Genomic DNA, 19,842 nt, shown 5'->3' with positions numbered 1-19,842 from the left:
TTAGCATATCTAGGGATGCTTGAGTCTGAATCTCCCAGGGAGCACCATTCTAGGGGCTAACAGACCCTGTGATAAAAACTCCTGCTCTTGATGAATGCATGGCACAGGTATGAGTATATAATTGGAAATGCAGTAAAGAAAATCACCGGAGACATATAAAAACGGAAAGCCAAAAATTGCTTAGTGAGAAACAGGGATTGTTGCTAGTCCTGGTTTTCATTTATCTACAGCAGTTTCTCAAAGCAGCCCTGCTGATGTTTTAGGATGGGTAAGTGTGTTGTCGGGGGCTGTCCTGTGCATTGTAGGATGTTTAACAGCATCCCTGGCCTCCTGCACTAGATACCGGTAGCATCTCCCAGTAGTGACAACCAAACAAATATATCTCCAGACATTACCTAACACCTAACACCCCCTGGAGGGCAAAACTGCCCCCATCTGCAAACCACTAATCTAAAGCAATGAAGGGGGAAGATGGCTTCATATTAATATATCGCATAAAAAACAAAGAAAGAAAGAAAGGTAGTCTCATGACCCCAACTAGGAAGGTGTTCTGAAATTCAGTTAAAATGCAACTTCCTCTCTGCACCCTGCCTGTGGATGATTTCCGCATGATATGCTTGAAAATTTAATGGTTTGACTTGTTTGTTTCCACCTGGATCAGTTCAGAAAGGAGCTGGACTGAAGTGTCTGAGTAGAAAGCCAAGGCCTCTTTCACCCAGATCTGTCATAAGTGAGTCACTGCTGAGGAGGAAAACCAAACGTCTCTGTGGCCACCCAGATCAGGTCCCTTTCTGTACCTTCTGCTGCAGGGCCCTTTCCAGGGACTCCACCTTCATCTGCTCTTTCCGGAGTCCAGCATGGAGAGCTGCACTCTCAGCCTTTGCTTTTGTTCGAACCTGAGCAATCTCTTCATTGGCTCTGTTTATGGTGTTTGGGTGGAATAAAGAGACAAAAAGCACATGATTAGCCACTAGGCAAAGCCAGTCAGGATACTAACCACTGACATCTGTGAGGCACAGGCCTCAAAAAATTGACTGCATAAGAGAAAAAGAACAAAAATCGGTGACTTAAATAATTCCATTTTAATTTATAAACATTCGATTTACAGACAACTTCAAAATTTGTACCTCACTAGCAAATGGTTTCTACAACAGTCTTAGATTTTTTTTTTTTAGCCCAGTACAAAAGCAGACTGCATAATTTTGGAGACGATCACAGCTAGAGTTGGGATACTAATCACTGACATCTATGAGACACGGGCCTACAGGGAATGAGTTTATTAATGAGATGTGAAAGGAATTCTTAAAAACCATAAATGTCAGTTGATGAACAGCCAGTAAACTGATGAAAGGATGCTAAAGCCTCATTAGTAATCAGAGGCATGTAAATTAAAATGATAAGCTTTGAAAATTGATTGAATTGGCAAAAATTAACAAGGACAGTCCTGTGTGGGCCGAGATACAAGGAGACAGGCAGGCTCATGTGCCAATGGGCGGCTGAAAACTGGCGCTGCCTTGTGGCGGGTAATGTGGTAGTCACCAGGGCAATTTAAAGTGTACACGCCCTCCAATGCAATCCCACTTTCAATTATGTATTCACAGAAATACTCCCACCTGGCCTAACAGTGAGTGCACAGGACGTTCGCTGTAGTGTTACCTTCAATGTAAAAAAGTTTGTAACTGTCTAAGTGCCCATCAATAAAGAAATGCTATAGTTCCACGACCTAATAAAAAGAATTAGATTCAGCTATATGTTCTGACATGAAAAAATGGCCAGGATATGCTATTAAGGGAAAAAGGAAATTTGTCTAATGTGATTCCAATATTGTGAATATTTTTTACAGTTCAAAATCATAGTATTTATAAAGACACAAAGAAAAGCCTAGAGAGATATACAATAAACCTATGTATAATATATAGAGGGATCTGTATAACCTATGGAGAAGAATACATATGAAATCTAATACAGTACCATGGGAGTGAGAAGGGGACAGGAGAACTTCTGTTTCTACAAATAGAAATTTAGGCAGCAAAATGTACAAGCATGTATTACCTTTTAGTTAAAAAGTCAAGTTGGGAGGCCAAGCTCAGTGGTTCACGCCTGTAATCCCAACACTTTGGGAGACCAAGGCGGGCGGATCACTTGAGGTCAGAAGTTCGAGACCAGCCTGCCCAACATGGCGAAACCCTGTCTCTACTAAAAATACAAAAATTAGCTGGGCATGGTGGCGGATGCCTGTAATCCCAGTTCCTCGGAAGACTGAAGCAGGAGAATCACTTGAACCCAGGAGGCAGAGGTTGCAGTGAGCTTACATTGTGCCACTGCACTCCAGCATGGGTGACAGAGTGAGACTCTGTCTCAAAAAAAAAAAAACAACAAAAAATCAAGTTGGATAACACTTCCCAGGATAAACTCCAAATGTATTAGATTTAAGGATTAAAAAAACTAAGCCATAAAGTGTAAGTAAAACACGGGAGAATATTTTCTATCCAGCATGGGGAAGATCTTTGTTACTATGACAAGGAATCCAGAAGCTGTAAAAGAAATGACTAATACATTTCAGCACACAGAAGTAAATTTGTGAATATCAAAAAACACTATAGGCGGAGGCAAAAGACAAATGATAAACTTGAAAGATTATTCAAAGTTCTTATCACAAAGGGCTGGTGTCCCTAATATATAAAATCTATAAAATGACAATAGGAAAATGGGCAAAGAATAGAGTAATTCATAGTAAAGCAAATATATTAATAAATGAATGCTGAAATATATTCAATTTAATTCATAAGATAAATGCAAATCAAAATTACATTGATTAAAATAAACGCTCTGGGGCTGGGCGCGGTGGCTCACACCTGTAATCCCAGCATTTTGGGAAGCTGAGGCGGGCGGATCACCTGAGGTCAGGAGTTCCAGACCAGCCTGGCCAACATGGTGAAACCCTGTCTCTACCAAAAAAAAAAAAAAAAAAAAAAATTAGCCGGGTGTGGTGGTGTGTGCCTGTAATCCAAGCTACTTGGGAGGCTGAGGCAGGAGAATCGCTTGAACCCGGGAGATGGAGGTTGCAGTGAGCCTAGATCGCCACGCTCCACTCCAGCCTGGGTGACAGAGAGAAACTCTGTCTCAAAAAATAAATAAATAAAATAAACAAACAAACAAATAAATAAATGCTCTGTTGCTTGCCAAAAACAAATACCTATGTTGAAATACCATTTTCACCTATTAGATTTGCAGAAAATATTAAACGTTGATCTATTGGCACAGCTGCAGAAAAAAAGAGATGCTCTCATATATTATCTAGGGCTATCGAATGATAAAAGTCTAATGGGGCCAATCTGACAACACTTATAATTATAAATTCATATATGCTTTGGTCTAGCAATTCCTTTTCTAATATACAGATCACAAAGATAACTCACAGGCAGGCAAAACGATCACCTACCAGGTCACTTACTATGGCACTGTCTGTGGCAGCAAGACATTTGAATTAACTTTAATGTCTAATAGGAGGGGACTGTTAAAGAAATGATACATTCCAACAATGGAATACCATGCGGCTATTAGAAAAAAAAGAGGAAGCTCTTCTTGCACTGACATGGAAAGATTCTCAAAATTACACTGCTAAGCAAAAACAGCGAAGTATGCTAAAATCATATAAAAAAGGAGAAAAAAATTGTAATAGGAAGAAAAAACAGAAACCAACAATGGTGATTACCTGGCATAGAGAAAGATGGGAACCCAGTGGAAGGAGGCAGGAGCAGATATACCTTTTTTTACTTTTTAATGTTTTAACAATGGGAAAGGGTTTAAAAAGTGAAATAAACACACACATACAAATACAACCTGGAGTTGCAAAACAGTGATTTTTTTTTCCTCTGTCAATTTTCCCACAACATCGTGAAGAGTGAAATTCAAAATTTACAAGCTCTTACTTGTCCAGTTTTTCTTCTGCGTGGATTTTCAGGGCCTGGTATCGCTGCTCCTCTTGTTTAACTCTGGCTAAGTAATCCTGAGCACATTTCTTCAAGGCTTCTTCATTCTGTTCCAAAGCAAAAATTGAAAATAAACAGGTCATTCTGTTTCTTCTAATCTACCACATATCAGAGTTTTCATTTTTTAAAGAATGGAAAAATCTAATTAATTCAGATGCCTTTTATTCATACTCTGCAGTAATTTGAAATAGCCACATGTAATTCTCACTGAGGAAATTCTACATAATGTCTTCATGTGTTAATTTTCAATATCATACAGTAAGGGTCAGTTATACCAATATGCCTACTTTAGGAAGGCAATTATTCAAAACTGAATGGCAATTTGACTTCCATATTTGATAAACTGGCCAATTTCATTTTTATTTTAATATGAAAATAAAGACGTTTCATTGCTATAATTGTGCCTGGTTGATATTGTAAAGCTACATTAAATCAACAGGCCCATTTACATCTAAATTTGAAATATTATACTCATGTCTTCTAGAATATGCAGCTTTAATTTTTCAGTGACATGGAATTCCTTCTAATCCCTTTTACTAAAACTGAAAAGGTGAATTACCAGAAAGAACATTTCTAGAATTCACCTGAGGTCTGAGGGTTCAATTAATAGTTCTTGCAGTCTACGCCACAGCCTGGGGCTTATTGGCTTGACACAGGAGACGAATGGCCAAGACATGGCACCCAGTGGGCCAGACGCCTGAACAACCAAAGAAGGAAAAATGTGGAAAAAAAAATCCAGCTTCACTGGAATAGAGGATACAAGGCCAGTAGGCCCTGAGCTCCTATTTAAAAGGATACCCACAACCTCTGGCATATGTATTTGATGACCAGTTACCAAGGAACTACACTACTGGAAATACACCAGGAGATAGAGGGAAAAAACACTCTACCTTCTTGAACCCTTCCAGAACACCTTTCAGGTTCTCATATCTCCTGAAGAGATCAGAAAGGGACCTTTCCACAGAGTTAAGGTCAGCCAGGGCCTGTTCCTTCTCCATGGTCAGTTGCTGGAAGCTCTTCTGGGAGGTCATATTTGTCCTTTGTTCATCTTCTGGGAATCACAAGTCAAAAGGAATGACATATTTATTCAACGAATAGAGACTCCCTAGAAGCCAAGCAGTGTTCTCATGGTAGGGATACAGCTGGGGATGTGACCAAGTTCCCGCTCTTACAGCTTATACTCTAGTTGGGGGAGATGCGTGGTAACAAGTGATGGGGAAAAAACAAGGCAGGGTAAGGGGGAATGGGGGCGGGGAGGGGGCTGTTACTGTACAGAGAGTACCTGCTCTCAGGGGAGAGATTTGAGCAGAGACTGGACAGAAATGAGGATGTGAGCCATACAGCTACCTGGGAGGAGAATACTCCATAGAGAAGAACAGCTGTGGTAAGGCCCTGAGCTGGGAAGGCGTTAAGTGATGTGGATGATAGAAAGTATCATTTCGGCAATTTAGTGGAGAAAGGACAGACTTTGGTTTAGGGAGTCAATCCTTATGATATGGATGAGAAGAGACTCTAAATTCCATGCAGGAGGATCAATCCCTGTTGTTCTGTAAAGGCACCACTGGGTCTGATGCAGAGAAATTACAATCTGCACTTGAGTAAGAACCCTGCACCAAAACACAGGATGCTCCCAGCGGGTGTTAGTGATGTGACCAGGCCACCAACAGTCACAGAATTCAAGGCCTGCCATCTTCTAAAATGAACCTAACTACAGTTGACCCTCGTTATTCACCAAGTCCATACCTCCCAATTCGCCTACTTGCTAAAATTTATTTGTAATCCTAAAATCTATCCTCCTGGACTTAGTCAGTCATTTGTGGATGTGTGCAGAGTGGCAAAAATGCTTTAGTCACCTGATATGCACGCTCTCAGCTGACAATGAACAAAGCAATACTCTGCCTTCTTGATTCATTCTATAAACAAGTGTTCTTGCGGTCTATTCAGGCCATGTTTGTTGCATTTGTGTTCTTTTTGCTGGAGACCTCACTGTTTTAAGTGGCCTCCAAGAGCAGTGCTACAGTGCTGTCTAGTGATACTAAGCATAAGAAGGCAGTAAGGTTCCTTAAAATACATACATTACAGAAGCTCTGTTCAGACATGAGCCAAAGTGCCGCTGACTGTGAGCTCAATGTTAATGAATCAACTATATGTATTAAATAAGGTATCTTTAAACAGGAACACACGTAAAGCAAGGTTGTATACTGACTAATCAATGAAAATGCTGTGGCCAGATGCAAGACTCTAACTCTGTCTTTCCCCTAGAAGCAGTGTTTATTTACTTATTTATTTTTTGAGATGGAATTTTGCTCTTGTTGCCCAGGCTGGAGTGCAATGGCGCTATCTCGGCTCACCGTAACCTCCATCTCCCAGGTTCAAGCAATTCTCCTGCCTCAGCCTCCCGAGTAGCTGGGATTACAGGCATGCACCACCATGCCCGGCTAATTTTGTATTATTACTAGAGACGGGGTTTCTCCATGTTGGTCAGGCTGTTTTTGAATTCTCAACCTCAGGTTGAACTCTCAACCTCAGGCGTGAGCCACCATGCCCGGCCAGGAGCAGTGTTTAGTATTCACTAATTCAGTGTTTGCAGCAACTTTACTGAACATACCTCCCACGAATAATGAGACAACTGTATCTAAGTGACAGACAAATACAAGTTTGTGACATGGTCTGAAAATCATCTATGGATCCGGCTATGGTCTTATAGTTTATGCCACCTCCCAACCCCAGATTTGTGTATTGAAACCTAATCCCCAATGTGTGAGTATATTCAGCGTGAAAGTGGGCACGGAAGGGACTTTGGGAGGTGATTATGTCAGGATTAGTGTCCTTATAAAAGAGACCCCAGAGAGCTAGCCAGCCCTTTCTATGAGGAATGGGCCCTCCCCAGACATCTCATCTGTGAGTGCCTTGAACTCTCCTGTCTCCAGAGCTATGAAAAATGTTTGTTGTTTATAAGCTAGCTTACAGTACTTTGTTATACCAGGCTGAACAGACTAAGACAGATCCTATAGCTCATACCCTCAAAAAACAAAATGTTCTCCTTACCAATCATTTGAGCAATAGTCTTTTCATATTCAGCTACAATTTTCCTAAATGAGAAAAAAAGAACTTATTACCAGAGGAGGATTTTCAGACAATGAAAGTTGGAGAAATGCTGTCCCAAACAATTAAACACATTAACGTACACTGACAATTTATGTAATCCATTTATCTGCTTTGGGGCTCTCCTTATCTTTTTTTTTTTTTTTTTTTTACATTATATAAGGTTTCTTAAGTTTCAAAAAAGGTTTTTGTTAAGATTTTATGTTTAGACAAACTTATATTTTACTTATAGAAACAACTGTCTTCCCTTTCTCTTTGCACCTATTTGAATACTGCAAGGAAATAGATTCATTCTGCTTAGATGAGTCAATCTTTTACAAACTAAGTTAAAGATATTCTTCTGGGCTCTTCCTAAGAGATGCGATCTGACTTTAGACTTTCCTGACTCAATCCACCCTTTCAGACACTCTACCTATGATTCAGTTACAAGTTTTATTTTGTGTCCTAATTCCAAAAGTATTTCACTTATTCGAAGACTTTAAAGATCACCCTCTTGGGTTAACCTTTCTTCTAGTGAAGAGTGACAATGTCCTTCTGACCCAGTCCAGTGCTGGGTGCTCTGTGAGTCACATCACGTCCTCCCCTGCCCTCCATGGTGGTGCCCCCATCACTTTTGATGTCATATTCAAGTTGGTTATTATGGATGGCTACTGCTCTCTAAGAGCAGGAATGTCCCTTCCTTTCCATCAAGCCCAGCAAAGGGCCTTACACCTAGGAAATGCTTAAAAGACAAATAATAAAAGAGCAACTAATTAGAGGGATATATTTAAAATGTTTTTTAATCATTCAAATGTTGACCACACTGTGTGTGAATTATTTATGCCTTTTTTTCTTCTCTGCTTTGATTTCATCTTTAGTCATTTCATGGCTCATAACTCTTTCTAAAAGTGAGGAAAAATAAAAAGATTTCAATATCAAGTCAATCAATTTTGTTTCTTGTTAACAAGCTTTCTATCATCTATTTGGTGGTTATGTAATTTGAAACTCTCATGCATAATTAATTTTTAAAAAGTATTACGGACCAGGCGCCATGGCTCATGCCTGCAATCCCAGCACTTTGGGAGGCTGAGGCAGGTGCATTGCTTGAGCTCAGGAGTTACAAACCAGCCTGGGCAACAGAGTGAGACCTCATCTCTAAAAAAAATTATGCAGGCATGGTGGCACGTGCCTGTGGTCCCAGCTACTTGGGAGGCAGAGGGGAAAGGATCAGTTGATCCCAGGAGGTTGAGGCTACGGTGAGCCATGATCACACCACTGCACTCCAGCCTGGATGACAGAGTGAGACCCTGCCTCAAAAAAAAAAAATAGTATTATGAATTTCAATGTCTCTATCATTGGATAAATCTTATTTTTCTGTATTCCAAATGGATATTTTGATACAAATTTCTGTCAATTCTTCTAAGAAGATAAGAATTATGTGGGTTCTATTTACATGTTATGTTCTGAACAACCCAAGATAAACTACAGTATTTGAATATAATAACTGGTTAGCAATAACTCCCGAAACAACATTCTCAATCACAAAGCAAGGTGCAAACAGCAAAGCCCTCAAGCTCTCAACGCTTGGTTCTGTGGCAAGCAAACACTGTCATCACTTCATCTGTATCAAATCTAACAGTGCATAAAAGTATCCAGCCCCTCCCCAAAACCTCCAGTCTAACCTCATCTCCAAAACTTCTTGCCGGGTCTCTTCATATTTCTTCTTCCATTCATTTGCTTCAATCTCTTTAGTGATTATCTAGAGTACAATAAAGCTTAGTTTTACCCAATCTATTACAATTTGCACTTAAGACTGGGAACTGAAATAGCACACAACCAGGTCTAACCCAACATGTTCAACCTATATTAGAAATATAAACTTCAATATTAAATGTCTGTAACCATTTGGAAAGGTGTACTCTAAGCCACACGGGATGCTGGGATGCAGACATGGGAATAAAGATGAGTAGAACATCTCCCAGAAATTCCAAGTGGTATTTACAGCCTCTGTGAACTTTACCTTGGTCCAGGGTCTAGCTCTCAGCTCTGCAGGGCCAGGCCCTGACTGGGACAGACACCAAGAACAGAGCCATCTGATTGGCAGGTATTCACTCTAACTAAGGCCATGTAATCACGGCTGATGCCAGGCCACCAGAGAATGAAACTGCCACAAAATCAGACCACTGGAAGTTGGCATGAGCAACACATTCTCTTTCTATAGAGATTTTTGACAGCTTCATAAAAACGGAGTCAGAAGGAGGGGGCTCAGATGAGCTGGCTACATCTAGCTATAGCATCCGTCACTTACGGGTAGAGTCTTGCTAGTTAGCCTGGAACCTAGGCTCATATTTGGGATGCTCTTGCTAACTGGAAGGAAATACTCTAAATTCATTGCCTCGAACTCTATTTGCCCTGGGCAGGGCTTGCATGGGCAGCCATGGTGCTCCTCTTACTGTACTTCCCTGGCCGTGCCGCTCTCTTCCTAATTGGTAGTTTCATTATATTTATTAGGATCTCAAGAACATAGAAGGATGTCTCCTGTGTGCTTCAGGTAATCAGGCACCTCTTTACTTTGATCCATTAGGTGGTGATCTCATAGTTTAACTCCCAGGAAAAAGATCAAGTCATTTATCTCATTTACAAGATTTTGGCAAGGGATAGTGGCGCGTGCTTGCAGTCCCAGCTACTCAGGCGGCTGAGGCAGGAGGATCGCTTGACCCTAGGAGTTCGAGGCTGCAATGAGCTATAATTGTGCCACTGCACTCAGCCTGGGTGACAGAGTGAGATCTTGCCTTTTATTTTATTTTTATTTTTCTGAGATGGAGTTTCGCTCTTGTTGCCCAGGTTGGAGTGCAATGGCGCGATCTCGGCTCACCACAACCTCCGTCTCCCAGGTTCAAGCAATTCTCCTGCCTCAGCCTCCCAAGTAGCTGGGATTACAGGCATGCACCACCACGCCCAGCTAATTTTGTATTTTTTTTTTTTTTTTTTAGTAGAGATGGGGTTTCTCCACGTTAGTCAGTCCGGTCTCGAATTCCCGAACTCAGGTGATCTGCCCGCCTCGGCCTCCCAAAGTGCTGGGATTACAGGCATGAGCTACAGCGCCAAGATTTTATCTCCAAAAAAAAAAAAAGATTTTGGTGGGCCTTCTTACCACTCCTCCCAAGTTTTGAAAACAGGACTAGCTGACATCCCTCATTACCAACTTGATGCTATTTTAGAAAGCTGTAAAAGACCTACAGCTAAGGTGCTTAACCACTTACAGCATACTATAACAATTAAAACTAAAAAAAACTATAAAACTAAAAACTATAAAAATAAAATTGCCACACCTTCCTTTAAGAACAGGTGGAATTGTCAAGAAACACACAAACCAAACACACAAAATACAGCATAGATATATGACAGGAGAGGGTGGGTAACTGATTAATGGTACACAACAGTGTCTTTCATATTTTTCAGATAACCAGGGAAGGCCTAGCAATGATCTATTTTGAACAAAGGCTGTTCAAGAAACACAATACAGGAATCGGAGAGTTGAATGGTTTAAAGAATGGATGAAAGTAGGAAACAACTGTGTATTACTGCAAAAAAATTACAAATGTTTAGGCATGAGCATATATCCTCTGTAAAATAAAAGCACTGATTTAGTTACACATGTGAGCAAAGCTGGCAAAATTAGATATTTTAAATGTCAGGGCTGAAAGATAAAGAAGGGTACAAAATTCTTAAGAATATTTCAGATTGTCAACATTTTACCCTGGAGACCAGAATGTCAGGACTCCAGCACCACTGCCACAGGGGGCCCTTTTACGACCTAAACAAGCTGCAGGTAATAAGAACTTCCAGCCTGGAATAACTTGAGCCAGCAGAGATGCAATCTACCTGCTGGTACATGGGCCTTACAAAGAAATGGAGTGATAAGCAGACTAAACAGGAGAGCTTTTACCTCTTCTCTTTTTTTTTTTTTTTTTTTTTACCTCTTCTCTTATTAAGGTGAGCACGGCTGTCTTGTCTGATTCGCTGAGGCAGATCCCATCCAGGGGGCTCTCACCTCCACAGGACACCGACACAGGGGCCTTCTCTGCAGACGACTCCAGCAGCCCCTGTGGGGAAAGGGATTACATTGAATCCATCAGCTTTTAGCTTCTTAACCCCAGACATCCTTCAACAACTTGCTCATTACTAAATTGATCACATCCTTTAAAACCATGTTTAAAGAAAAGTCAGCAGGGGGGAAGCTTTTTAAAAAACAAATCTAATTATGGAAGTAACTAAAGAAAAACTGTTATAATGACTATCAGAGTGGTCTTAGCTTCTGTTGAGCAGATAACCTAGAGAAATTTTATTCTGATCTAAAAGGGAGAAAGTGTACTTATAATAGCGGTCAGTCACCAAAGAACCACATGGATAAAAGAAACACACCCATGATTAAGTTTCTGGGGATAAGCTCCATGTAAATGGGAATTTCTTTTTTAAAAAAGCAAAAACAAAAACAAGTGACAGCTGCTCCTGTTACATATCGATGCTTTGTATGTATCTTTAGCCCCTGCAGATGGAAATGTTTCTAAAATACTAACTTTCAGGCCTAAGGAGGCAAAAATAGCAAATATATTTGAACTCTTTGAACTCTCACCCCTACCCTTTCACCCAGATGATTCAGGATCATCCTGAACTTCCACTGCTCCGCAGTGACCTCCTGCTGTAACCCAGCCTGCTGGGTGTGTACCATTGTTGCCCATATGCAAAACGGCCATATGTAAGTCAAGGTCCGTGCCTTTGTGTTGGTTCTTCCTTGCTACTAAGTTTTCCACTCCCTTCTGGCAGCACTTCGCCCTCTGAGGTGCTGGCTTGCTTCTTTCATAAGCTCAGGGTTCCACAGCGAAACACTGGCAAACTTTTCTTTTCAGGAGAACATGGACTTTGTACTATTTTCCTTCCTAAAAGACGTTTTTGTTGGCTATTCCCCCTACCTATGGAAGTAAACTTTTTTTTTGAGATGGAGTCTCGCTCTGTGGCCCAGGCTAGAGTGCAGTGGCGCAATCTCGGCTCGCTGCAAGCTCCGCCTCCCGGGTTCACGCCATCCTCCTGCCTCAGCCTCCCGAGTAGCTGGGGCTACAGGTGCCCGCCACCATGCCCAGCTAATTTTTTTGTATTTTTAGTAGAGACGGGGTTTCACCGTGTTAGCCAGGATGGTCTCAATCTCCTGACCTTGCAATCTGCCCGCCTTGGCCTCCCAAAGTGCTGGGATTACAGGCGTGAGCCACTGTGCCCAGCCAGAAGTAAACTTTTTATACAAATGAGTCATCTAATATTTTGGGAACATCCAAAATGCCAAAGTGACCTGGAATAATCTTAATCTTAAATGTGGGATAACTAATCAATTAGTTATTGATTATAATCAATCAGTTACATCTTGTGTGAATCAACACTAAACAGAAAGTCCAAGGTGAATGTAGACGAGTGGCTTTTAAATTTTTCAGAGTCATTATAGTTTTACCCTCTCTCTAGAAAATGCTCAGAAACAGAATTTTAGCATGCGGCTTCACGGACCTCAGCCATGGGCCCAAAATAGAAACCTGTCTCAGGCCACAGAAAAGCAAAATACAAAAGCCACAAGCTGGCAGTGCCCATGTTCCAGCAGCATTTGGGGGAGGGCAGCCCACCATGCCAACAGAAGTCCAAGGTACCCACAAAACCTCTCTTTTCTCTCTTGGGATAGATCTACCAATAGAACCAGAAGGTACTTGCAGTGGGCAGCCTCTAAAATGTCCCCCAGTAACCCCTACCTCCAGTACTAATCCTCTCCCTCTGTAATCTCTTTCCTTTGAGTGTAGGCTGGACCTAGTGACTCATTAGAATATGGCAAACGTCATGGATGTCACTTCTGAGGTTAGGTTCTGAACAAACTCTGACTTCCATGTTTTGAGAAGCTACAGGGAAAGGCCCATGTGGCAAGGAGCTGATGTCTCCACCAACAGCCAGTGGGGACCCGAGACTTGCCAACAACCACATGAGTGAGCCTGGAAGCAGATCCTCCCCAAGTCAAGCCTGGATATGACTGCAGCCCTGATCAACACCTTGATTGCAGCCTGTAACAGATCCTGAGTCAGAGGCACCCAGCAAAGCTGCCCAAGATTCCTGACCCACAGAAACAATGAGATAATAAACACTTGCTTTAAGTGTTGGAGTAATGTGTTACACAGCAGCAGATAGCTGATACACCCCTGGACATTTGAATCATCTCATTAACTTCCTGTGCCTTGTTTCTTATCAAGAAACTGTTACTTGCCTAAAGAGAGGTAATACAGGAGGTCAAGTTGAGACTTGATTCACCTCACTGTTAAACTTCTGATTCTAAATTAATAACATTTCATGGGTCAGTCTCTTGTGAGTTCTCAGTTTAAGCCAGAGTCCCCAGGTTGAGTCAACTTTAGGAAACAGACTCAGTGCTTTCCATGGCTATCAAGTTCGTGAGAATTTGGGAAATAAGCCCCCTAAAAATCTTCATAGCCAGGAAAACATCAACGTCCATTACAGAGTTCAGCATCTCATTCATTTGTTGAGAGGGTAAATGAATTCAGTCTGCCTGCTTAACAACTCAATGCTAACACATGTGGGGTCCAGAAGAGGCAGCATCCTGAGCAGGTGGTAGGAGATCAAACCTTAGATGGTGTTTGATGTCTCCAGGTGAGTGGCTCTTCAGCCTGCCGGCTCTCCCCAGCCACTCTCCTCTCTGCCTGGCCACATTTACAAGTCTCACTACTCAAAATGCAACAACTCTTACAGGTGTCAGGGCAGGAATGTATATACCCTTGCCTACTTTAGCCATCTTTTCCAGTCTCCTAGGATTTAACTTTTTACATTCCTTAGTCCTTTAGGTTGCTTATCAAAAAGTGCAGAACATTTCACAGGGGTGTCCAAGGGAGAGAATGCAGTCATGGGTTCTTAGTTTCTGTTTCTGGTTGGGGCAGTAAAGCCCCTTCCTCATCCCTCTTTTCCACTTATCACTAGAGACAGAGACTAAAAACTATGGCTTCAGGCTGCTAAAAGCCTAAAACAAAACCAATCAGAACAACAACAACAAAATTAAGCAAGTTGGACAAGCTTGTTATAGAATCTACCATCACAGAGAATTGGCCAGAAGATCTCTTTTAGGCCTGGGCCATCTAATATGTCTTTAATGAAGACGCTAAATCAATCAATCATATCCTTCCAAAAGGGCTTTATTTCATGTTTGCCAGTGCTTCTCCCAGTCCCTCCAAACGTTCACAACTGAGGACCAACAAAGACCAGTCTATAGATAATAGAACTCAATGGACTCCTGGTTGCAAATTTACAGTGAGCACAGATGCCACAGATTCCCGTGGCTGTGGAGAATTCGCATTACTAATCTGTGGCAGTGTGCTGACTGTGCTCATTAGTCCTCAATCACAATGGAGCAATACCAGCCCCTGCCGTACTCTAACAGAGACATGCTCGAAAAAGCCAAATGAACTCACCCTTTAAAAATTTAAAACTTAAAAAGAAAAGTTAACTTCTTACATGAAAAATGCTGTGGAACAACAGCTGAAAAGCAAGGAAAGACTGACTCCTACCACGGATTGTACTCTGGTCTTAGTCCAGCCACCACCTACTGCTGGCACAAGACCACCCAGCAGCTACTGATGGGCACAAGACCGCATAGGAATGGACTTCAGAGCAACATGGAGAAACTTAAAAAGTAAATGATGGATTAAATAGATGATCTTTTCATTCAATGTTTTGCATGGTGAAATTTCTTTATACAATGTTTATTCAATGTTCTAAGGAAGCAGAAGTTAATTTATGTTGGGAAGTTCAAAAGGAGTTGCTTTTAAAAGGTCACAGCATATGATATGTTCCTCACCAGCTGGCTTCAGAGACAGTGTTTGCCATTTTTCTTTTTCACTCTCTTCCTTTTCACTCTCTTTTCCACGTGTTTCCTATCAACACCACACCACCAGCGTATTCTAACACAACAGTGTATTCTAGCACACCACTAGTGTATTCTAGCACTTTACAGCTTAAATCTTTCACGTTGTCATTTCATCTTATCCTTACAACCACTTTGGTAAGGCAGATGGGTGCTACTCATTTTATGGACGAATCAGTTGGGAATCAGGAAGTTTAAAGTTTAAGAACGAGTAAATGGGCCGGGCGCAGTGGCTCATGCCTGTAATCCCAGCATTTCGGGAGGCCAAGGCAGGTGGATCACCTGAGGTCAGGAGTTTGAGACCAGCTTGGCCAACATGGTGAAACCCCATCTTTACTAATAATACAAAAATTAGCTGGGTGTGGTGGCGCATGCCTGCAATCCCAGCTACTCAGGAGGCTGAGGGAGGAGAACTGCTTGAACCCAGTAGGTGGAGGTTGCAGTGAGCCGAGATTGCGTCACTGTACTCCAACCTGGGTGACAAGAATGAAACTCTGTCTCAAAAAAAAAAAGAACTGAGTAAACTAACCAGGTGCAGGGGCTCATGCCTGTAATCCCAGCACTTTGGGAGGCAGAGGTGGGCAGATCACTTGAGCCCAAGAGTTTGAGACCAGCCTAGGTAACATGGCAAGACCCCATTTCTACAAAAAATACAAAAACTAGCTGGGTGTGGTGGCACGCGCCTCTAGTTCCAGCTACTTGGGAGGCTGTGGTGGAAGGATCACTTGAGCCCAGGAGGTGGAGGTTGCAGTTAGCCAAGATCGCACCACTGTACTCCAGCCTGGGGAACAGAGTGAGACTGTCTCAAACAATAATAATAACAATAATAATGATAATAATAAAACTTAGTTAACCCAATACATCCAAAATATTATCATCTCAACATGTAGTTAATATAAAAAGTTGAGACATTTATGCTTCTTTTTCTGAGTAGCTACAGTTCAAGTGCTCCACAGCTACCTGCGGCTAGGGTTACAATGCAGAGACTATGTGTTCCTCAAGTGAAGAAACTATCTCATTTACATTTTATCCTCATCACCTAACACTGACCAGAATTTAACAAATTCACATGGGCTTCAAAACAAATACTGAAAGAAACCTGAGCCCCACCTGGCCCTCCACATTCAGGAACTTACAAGCACAGTGGACCCGTCTTCTTCCATCTTCTGGCACGTCTCCTTCTCTATGCCTAAGACAGAAAGTCATTTTTATAGTTATCCCAAGAAGTTGGTTCCTTTCCTCCCTAGTGAAAGGCTCTTGGAAACCCCAGTGCAGGCGAGAATGACTATGAACGCATGAAAAGCATTTTAAGATTTTATTTAAAAGGAGCGCTGGCATTTTGTTGAGTGCTGTTACAAGTCCATGACGTTCGGAAGAGGAGCACACGGTTAGTCAGCCACAAACAGGTCGTCAGCCTTCAGGCTGAAAGAACAGCAAGGCTGCTCCCTTGTGTCCATTAAAAGTTTGGAAAAATGTGTTGTACTAACTGTGGCATTATTTCAGAAAGGGGACACTGTGTAACACTGAATTTTTTTTTATCAAGTCGGAGTGAATTTAAATTCCAGCCCAGAAGGGTGGCCTTGATCTAATTAATGCAGCAAATAAGATAATAAGCTTTAAAATTCAAGGCAGCAAAACTTAACTCATTCTCCCCTCCACACCCTTCAAATGGGCTTCCTTGTCCCAGGTCTATCCTCTACTCTACTAGGGTAGAGGGTGACATTTAAAATAACCAGAAGACGGCTGGGCACAGTGGCTCATGCCTGTAAACCCAGCACTTTGGGAGGCCAAGGTGGGCGGATCATCTGAGGTCAGGAGACCAGCCTGGCCAACATGGCGAAGCCTCGTCTCTACTAAAAATACAAAAATTAGCTGGGCGTGGTGGCGCATGCCTGTAATCTCAGCTACTTGGGAGGCTGAAGCAGGAGAACTGCTTGAACCCGGGAGCTGGAGGTTGCAGTGAGTTGAGATAGCGCCACCACACTCCAGCCTGGGCAACAAGAGCGAAACTCAGTGTCAAAAATAAGAAAAATAAAAAATAAAATAAGCAGAAGATACACTCATTAAAGTAAACATAAAAATACAGAAAAGCATACAAAAGTTTTAAGTTACAATCCTCCACATGGCAATCACTATTGTTGTCAGTAGCTAATTATTTAAAACACAAATGTGACCATCACTCCCTTGTTCAAAAACCTTCAACCTCCCCCTCCCTACCTATAGGATCAAGCCCAGATTCCACGGTGCGACCTTGTTTCCCACTTGGCCAGATACTTACAGAAAGCAACCAGGCCTTTTACCAACATGGCAGCTTTCTTCCCATGGCTGTGTGAAAGTCTCGTTTCCTGGAGAACATCTAGTAAGTATCCATCAGGACCCAGCTCCAAGGGGACACTCCCCAGGACACAGTCAGGATTCACCTAACAGGGCCTGTAGCCACTCCCACACTCAGGACCGCAGCCTCCACTTGCTTGCGATGTGGCTGATCGGTTACAATGTAACCACTTGTTTAAATATGTTCCCCTTGCTGTTAGCTAACTTTGAAGACAGCACTGAATGCACAGGGCCCCAGCTCTCTACATAAATTTTTGTTGAAGGAATTTCCTCTAGTGAGGAAGAATATAATTCAATAAATGTTTACCATGTACTGTGTCAAAGGTGACTCAAAGATGACTGGTAGTCTCTTACCTCAGCAAGTTTATAATATTACCTTCCTGTAATTAACACACTGCGCTAGGTACTGTGGAACAGGAAGTGGGAAAGGAAATGTGGCAGCATAAAGCATGCTGGAGAGACCTGAAGGGATGTGCAGATCTGTGTAAGAGGCAGCAAAGGAAGATACTTCAGATGGAAAAGAACCAAGGCAGGTGTTAAGAATACTCAGGATTAACCCCAAGAAACTGGGGGAATGGCGAACAAGATCTTTGGGAAAGATGTCAGGGCAGAAGGCAGTATTGGAAGAAATCAGGAACAATGCCTGGCATATTATTTTATAGATGACAGACTGAGAGGCCTGGGATGAGAAAGAGGCCAGGGGGAATAAATTGCTCCAAGTCCTGACTTTCCATCTGCTTCCCTGGCTTAATGGCAGATCATGACTTTTAAAATTCTATACATAAAAGCCCATGAATAAAATTATGTTAAGAAGATCTGAGTTTTTAATAATGTTTAACGTAGTCAGGAACATGGTTCTAAACTTTTCATAAGTAAAGTTTAAGGCCAAGGATGTAACTGGGGTCCCAAGAAAGAGGGGCTTAGCTCTGGAATGATCTGATGAGTCCATCAATAAAAGGCTTTAGCCCTGGTTAGCCCAGGTTCCTCATTAGCATGTTAAGAAACATTTTACAGTGCACTGGTCAATCTCAACTTACCACATCTGTACCAGGAAAATTTACAGTAGCCTAGTATCATGAAAATAATCTCTTCATACTTTGGCACTGTGGCGAAAAAACCATGGAACCAGACTGCTTAGAGTCAAATGTAGTTCTACCATTTACTAATGATGAGGTTCAGAACACACTTCACCAAAATATGGTGCCTTCGCATTTGAGGACACAGCAGAAGCAGGGAGGTCTCTCGGCCCCTCTCCTGCCCCCTTCCCTGAAGCAGGCCATAAAGGAATCCCTCAGACCTTCTCCTGAAAATAGTTCATAAGACCTCATTACAAGAGGGGTCCTTCCTGTACACAGAGAAAAACAATGTCCTTATCCTGAAAGACAGACACCAAGAGGAATTGGAACAAACAGGACTTGCTAAGTTCCCCTGGTTTATTACCATAGATCACACCCTTCTGTCCTCCAATTGTACTTCTGCACAACTATCTGTAAAAGTACAGTTTTCCCTGTTCCTTTGGGTCTTCATTTCTGGAGGCTCTAATGTCATGTAAAACTTATATTAAATATATTTGTACACTTTTCTCTTGTTGATCTTTTGTTAGAGATGTCTCAGCCATGAACCTTGTGGTGAGTGAGGAAAAAGATACCACTTTTCTGTCCCACCCTAGCCAAGTGACTTTAATCAAGTCACTTAACTTCTTTGACTTACTTTGTTTCTCTGAAGAAGGGAGAAAAGAGTAACACCGTGCTATGAATGAGTATATGCAAAGCACTTAAAACAATGCCTGTACATGGTAAGGCACCATACATGTTAGTTGTTATTTCTCTAAGTTAAATAATGAGTATAACAATCACAAAAAAGTCAAACATATGACATATTTATAGGCCATTTGATACAGTTTAAATACTTGCCCCCTAAATCTCATGTTGAAACCTGATCAACAGTTGGAAGTGAGGCCTAATGGGAGGTGGCTGGGTCATAGGAGCGGATCCCTCATGAATAGCTTGGTGCCCTCCTTGTGGTAATGAGTGACTTCTTGCTGTTAGTTTCTGTGAGATGTTTGTTAAAAATAACCTGGCATCCTCCTCCCACATCTTTCTCCCACCTCTCGCCATGTGACACACTTGCTCGCCCTTGCCTTCCACCGTGATTGGAAGCTTCCCGAGTCCCTCACCAGAAGCAGGCACTGGTGCCATGCTTATTCTACAGTCTGCAGAACCATGAACCAAATCAACCTCTTTTTCCTATAAATTAGCTATTCTCAGGTATTCCTTTACAGCAACGCAAATGAACTAACACACCACTATACTTTAAGATATGGCCATATTCACATAAAATTATAAAGAAATTCAAGCAGTCTCACATACATCAGCATCTCCTATACAACTTGTCACAAGCATCCCTATGTTCCTAGTACTTCAATAAGCACTTTTTTTGTGTCCCTTTTCCAGGTAAAGAAGCAAAGCATAGGTCAGC

At 41.9% G+C, this 19,842-nt stretch overlaps 1 protein-coding gene across 20 annotated transcripts in view; it reads right to left on the bottom strand.

Moving 5' to 3' along the window:
• The window catches only part of TACC1 (transforming acidic coiled-coil containing protein 1), a 125,828-nt gene that overhangs the window by 5,408 nt on the left and 100,578 nt on the right, over positions 1–19,842 (bottom strand). For all 20 annotated transcript variants that reach the window (XM_063668664.1, XM_063668660.1, XM_063668663.1 and 17 more), the window contains 7 exons: positions 16,167–16,219; positions 11,057–11,182; positions 8,759–8,835; positions 7,041–7,084; positions 4,883–5,043; positions 3,933–4,039; positions 798–918 (listed from right to left, as the gene is read on the bottom strand). In XM_063668664.1, coding sequence (XP_063524734.1) covers positions 798–918; positions 3,933–4,039; positions 4,883–5,043; positions 7,041–7,084; positions 8,759–8,835; positions 11,057–11,182; positions 16,167–16,219 — 689 coding nt within the window. The remainder of the gene's footprint in view (positions 1–797; positions 919–3,932; positions 4,040–4,882; positions 5,044–7,040; positions 7,085–8,758; positions 8,836–11,056; positions 11,183–16,166; positions 16,220–19,842) is intronic.

Source organism: Pongo pygmaeus, chromosome 7, assembly GCF_028885625.2.
Source record: "Pongo pygmaeus isolate AG05252 chromosome 7, NHGRI_mPonPyg2-v2.0_pri, whole genome shotgun sequence".
NCBI lineage: Eukaryota > Metazoa > Chordata > Mammalia > Primates > Hominidae > Pongo > Pongo pygmaeus.
The sequence above is the reverse complement of the archived record's forward strand: the minus strand, read 5'-3'. Positions and strand labels throughout refer to the sequence as shown.